The 4,490-nt window shown below is 39.0% G+C and overlaps 1 protein-coding gene across 1 annotated transcript in view; it reads left to right on the top strand.

Moving 5' to 3' along the window:
* LOC105619641 (neuroligin-1) overlaps window positions 1-4,490 on the top strand; it is a 20,964-nt gene that overhangs the window by 9,283 nt on the left and 7,191 nt on the right. Inside the window, exons 2-4 of the mRNA XM_012201162.1 lie at window positions 156-302; window positions 3,040-3,228; window positions 3,958-4,214. Coding sequence (XP_012056552.1) covers window positions 156-302; window positions 3,040-3,228; window positions 3,958-4,214 — 593 coding nt within the window. The remainder of the gene's footprint in view (window positions 1-155; window positions 303-3,039; window positions 3,229-3,957; window positions 4,215-4,490) is intronic.

The raw sequence follows: 4,490 nt of genomic DNA, 5'->3' as shown, positions 1-4,490 counted from the left end.
ACACACACACACACACACACACACACACACACACACACACACACACACACACACACACACACACACACACACACACACACACACACACACACACACACATATAGTGTACACTTTAGTTTTGCAGAGATGTGGTAGAATGTTCTCTAATGTTGCAGGTAGTATCGCGGACTCGCTACCGGCTCTCCTTCTTATTCATGGCGATTCATATTCGTGGGGCGCCGGAAATTCATTTGACGGAACCGCCCTGGCTGCTCACGGACGCCTTATTGTCGTCTCTATCAATTTTCGTCTTGGTGTGCTTGGTAAGCTCTGCAATACTTGTTCATTGAAACAGACCATTCCTTTTTGCCACGCCCGCGTCGTATCGGAAAGTGGGACACGTCTTGCGGACGCTTGCGATTATTTTATAAATTTTATTTTTTTGCTATATTCGCGTATGTCGTAATTGTTTGGGAAGATGAAGCAATACATCTTTTAAAGAAATTCTTTCTCGTTTTTTTGTCTCAAAATGAAAAAAGATTGAAGAAATTTTCTCTTATCTTTCTCTTATCATTCGTAATAATTTATTCTTGTGTCGATAATAATATTTAACAATAGAATAATGTAATTTTAAACTGACGTGTTTCGTTATAAAGAATCGTACAATCGTAACAATTATTTTTCATAGGTAATAAGCGTTTATTGGTGATTGACAATTTGACACATTGATCAATATCCAATAAATATGCGCGTTCTCTGCTAAGAAATTATTATTTCGAGCATAACAAGGACAATACGATAATCAGGCATTTACTATTTTGTGCACAAGAACTGATAGAAAGTTTTCGCGTTATAAAGTGTGCCGAGTTTGCCCCGCTTTGTTTATTACACAACGCGACTAGCTCTTTTGTTCTTTCGACAGAGTTAAAGGAATGATCTCATTATTCGTGGCAGCTAGGAGGAAAAGTTTGTCGAGATCTTACCAGATTACTTTCTTCGCAGTTATATATGGAAATTCTTCTCTCTGGAGGTTGTTATTTCCACTGGATAGTTGTAACTCTCTAAAAACACAACGTCAATTTGAATGTAGGAAACATAGGAATTATAAAACGCAGAATGCGTTTTCGTTCGCGCGAGAAAAAGAGAAAGAGAGAGACAGGGGATTACATATACGTATGCCAAAATTAAAAATGGGGAATAAAGGGGGAAGAAAAACAAAGGGAGTTTAATGAGGACGAAGAAGGGGACACGTAAGGCTAAAGGTATTTTCATGTGAATGGATTTTCGCGCTTGTTTATTATATGTACGAGACTGGCTTTTCAGCATCTATTAAATATTATGCGCACAATTTAAACTGGAGCACAGCAAGAATGGCTGTGAGGTGTAATCGATATTCGTTCAGCGTGAGGAATCGGAACGGATCCCATCTCGCCGGTGAATTTACGTTGTTCCCGGATAAAGCTCATTTTTTATTTAGTTAATTCGTAAAATGGATTTTATCTGGGCATCCGAGCGAGTCTCTCTTCGCGATGCTAGGCAGTCTCTGCAATTTTGCGTTAATTAAAAATGTATTATGCTTCCGTATGCGCGTTTCCACGGTTTTCGTACTACACTTTATTATCGTGGGATATACCACCCACAATGTTGTAATCTGTATTTATTTTTTGGCGCTATTTGCAGCTGCGATATTTAGAGGTACGAATACACCTAATCGCAGATAAAGCGATAAACAACGTATTATTCGGAAGATACGCATGTTTACAACACCGTATCCTCCATTCATGAAAGAAGCCCGGGGGCAGTCAGTGGAACAATTTTCGATATCGATACGCTGAATTTTCCACCATACCGGGGCTGGTTTCGCGCTTCTCTTTGTCGGTAGCCTGCAGTTCCGTATGCGTTTTGTTCATCGTCGAAGCGAAACAATGCCTGCGGCGTTATCCAATACCGCATGGCCAACCGATTCCATTTTCTTCTGTCTTTTTTCTTGTTATTCCACTTATTACTCGTGCTCTTTCACTGTTTCGCACCATTTACGGGTTTCACGCCACTTATGACATAAATAAATTTCCGATCGAACCATCGCGTTAAATAATATTAAATATATCTTCTATCATATATAGTGCAACATTTCGCAACATTTGCGGCACTCTCTAACAAAGAAAAAACTCAACGGACAAAAGTAAAAATAAACAAATATAATATATAATAATTAAAAACATTTGCGTATTTTATGCAAAAAAAAAAAATCTTTTTTTTATATAATAGTAGCGAAAACATTTATCTGTATTATTCGAGTCATTACTCTATGATATTTTTCTGACGCTAAAATACTAGCGTAATTAAAACTTGGTACCAATACGTTGGATAGATATGTGAATGTAATTAAAAGGTGAATCGGATTGAAATGGAAAACTCACCTTGCAGGCAAATAACGAAGCAAAGTGACAAGCCTGTAGGTGAGTCGGTAGCAAATTGAAGCGAGCGGGATTGAGTACCGGCGAGCAAATATTTAATTTTAATCCGGTTTATTCTTCGAGTATAGCTTGCCGTTACAATAGCTGTACGTCTGTATATACGCACGTGTGTGAGTATATCTCGTCTCGACTTTCGTCTCCGCAATGATAACTAATTTAGCAATAATTAATTAACTTAGACAATCCTTTCTGTAAAAGCAAATACTAAAAGTGAACATACTTGAGTTTAGCAACAAAGTTTGTAATTAACATAACACAGAGTTTTTTGATCGCCGAGATTTGCGCGTAAAAAGGATGATGGAAAGTGTGAGAAGAAGCTTCCTCGAAGCAGAGGAGGCAACCGGAAATATCTGAATGGATCCTTCAACCAAGTTCTCTCTTTCTCGGCGACTTTTCCACTTTTCATTCTCCGAAATAACAAGAATACGATATTTCGCGTTACGATGTTTCGCGAGATATTCTGCTTGTATCTTCGTAGAAACTCTCAGGAATTAGCAACGTCGAATATTTGAACATCCTCGTTGCTTCGTTCAGCCAAGCGTAGATGAGCCGATTTCCTAATTTGAGCACGTTGAACCTACAGGCTTCCTGAAAACCGGTTCGAAAGGGAGCGCGCAGGGCAATTATGGATTGATGGATTTGGTGGCGGGGCTTCATTGGCTGCGCGAGAATCTCGGAGCTTTCGGTGGCGATCCTGAGCGACTGGCGTTGTTGGGCCACGGCACCGGGGCGGCTCTCGCTAATTTTTTAGCCGTCTCTCCTATGGCGAAAGGTAAGGAGTTTAATTGTTTCGCGGCTTGTGTGACCGATCGGTTGCGCACACTGCAGTTGTCAGTCAACTCGAGTTGGTTAACGTGCTGTCGGTTATATTTACCGCTGACGCGGTATATCCATTTTGTATAGAAAAGCGAGCTGCTAGCGTATGCTATGAATTTGTTTACTTCAATTTTTTTTTACAACGTCCACGCGAAACGTTTTATTTATTTATCGGTTTAGAGAGATATGGTTTTTAATAATTTATATTTATTATTTATTTTACGACGCGCTTTTAAGAAACAATTGCAAACTTTTTTTCCGCTTATTCATATGATAAATGAAATTGAATATATTAATTGAACTGCAATTCTGTTGTAAATTATAGTTATTTACAAAGGAAATTGATTTAATCACGTTTAACGCTGATTGATGTCGGTATAACTGTCTATAGAGAGAGAGCTAATTGAAACTGATTTATCGATCTCACAAGTATAATCGTGTCTAAGTTCTATTCTCCAATAAAAAGAAAGGGTTTAAATAACATTTAAATGGGAGAAGCTTTTGTATACAGCTTTTATATACATAAAATAATAAGAGATCAGTTTCCTGTTTACGAAATATTGGATTTTCAAATAATAAAACATCAATGTATATATTACTGTATAATAATTAAAGATTTATCGAACATTCCTTGCATTTTATTAACTATATTGCAATTAGCGAGAGTTTTCAACGAATATTTTAGAGCTGATCGGGAGGGTGATTCTGCTCGGTGGTTCGGCCCTCTCGCCATGGGCGGTGCAGCGAGATCCGCTGATGGTGAAGCGTCGCGTCGCCGAGGAGATCGAATGTCCCGGTGACGTTGAGGCCGACGATATCGCACCGTGCCTTCGTTTAAAGAGCGTGAAGGAGCTATTGGCGGTGCCGCTGGATCCGCCAAGATTTACTTCCGGATTTGCACCTTTCGTCGATGGGACTGTTCTGCCACCGACAGTCAATCAGGTGAGACGATTCGATCCGATAATCGATAATCTCGAGACTGGAGAACAGCGCGCCGTTTCCACTTGCTTTACGATCTGCTCTGCTTGATTGCTTCGGTTTTATTACGCTGTTAACCGTAATACGCCATTAATTAATCTTAATTGCAGTTTAATCAATCTTGTTTGTCCGTTTCTCAATTTTAGAATTTTAGGGGAGAGAAAAAGAGAGAGAGAGAGAGAGAGAGAGAGAGAGAGAGAGAGAGAGAAGAAGAATAGTAATTAATAAGTAATTAAATTA

Source organism: Atta cephalotes, assembly GCF_000143395.1.
Source record: "Atta cephalotes unplaced genomic scaffold scaffold00022, whole genome shotgun sequence".
Taxonomy (NCBI): Eukaryota; Metazoa; Arthropoda; class Insecta; order Hymenoptera; family Formicidae; genus Atta; species Atta cephalotes.
Note: the sequence above shows the minus strand (reverse complement) of the source record. Positions and strands in the feature narration are given on the sequence as shown.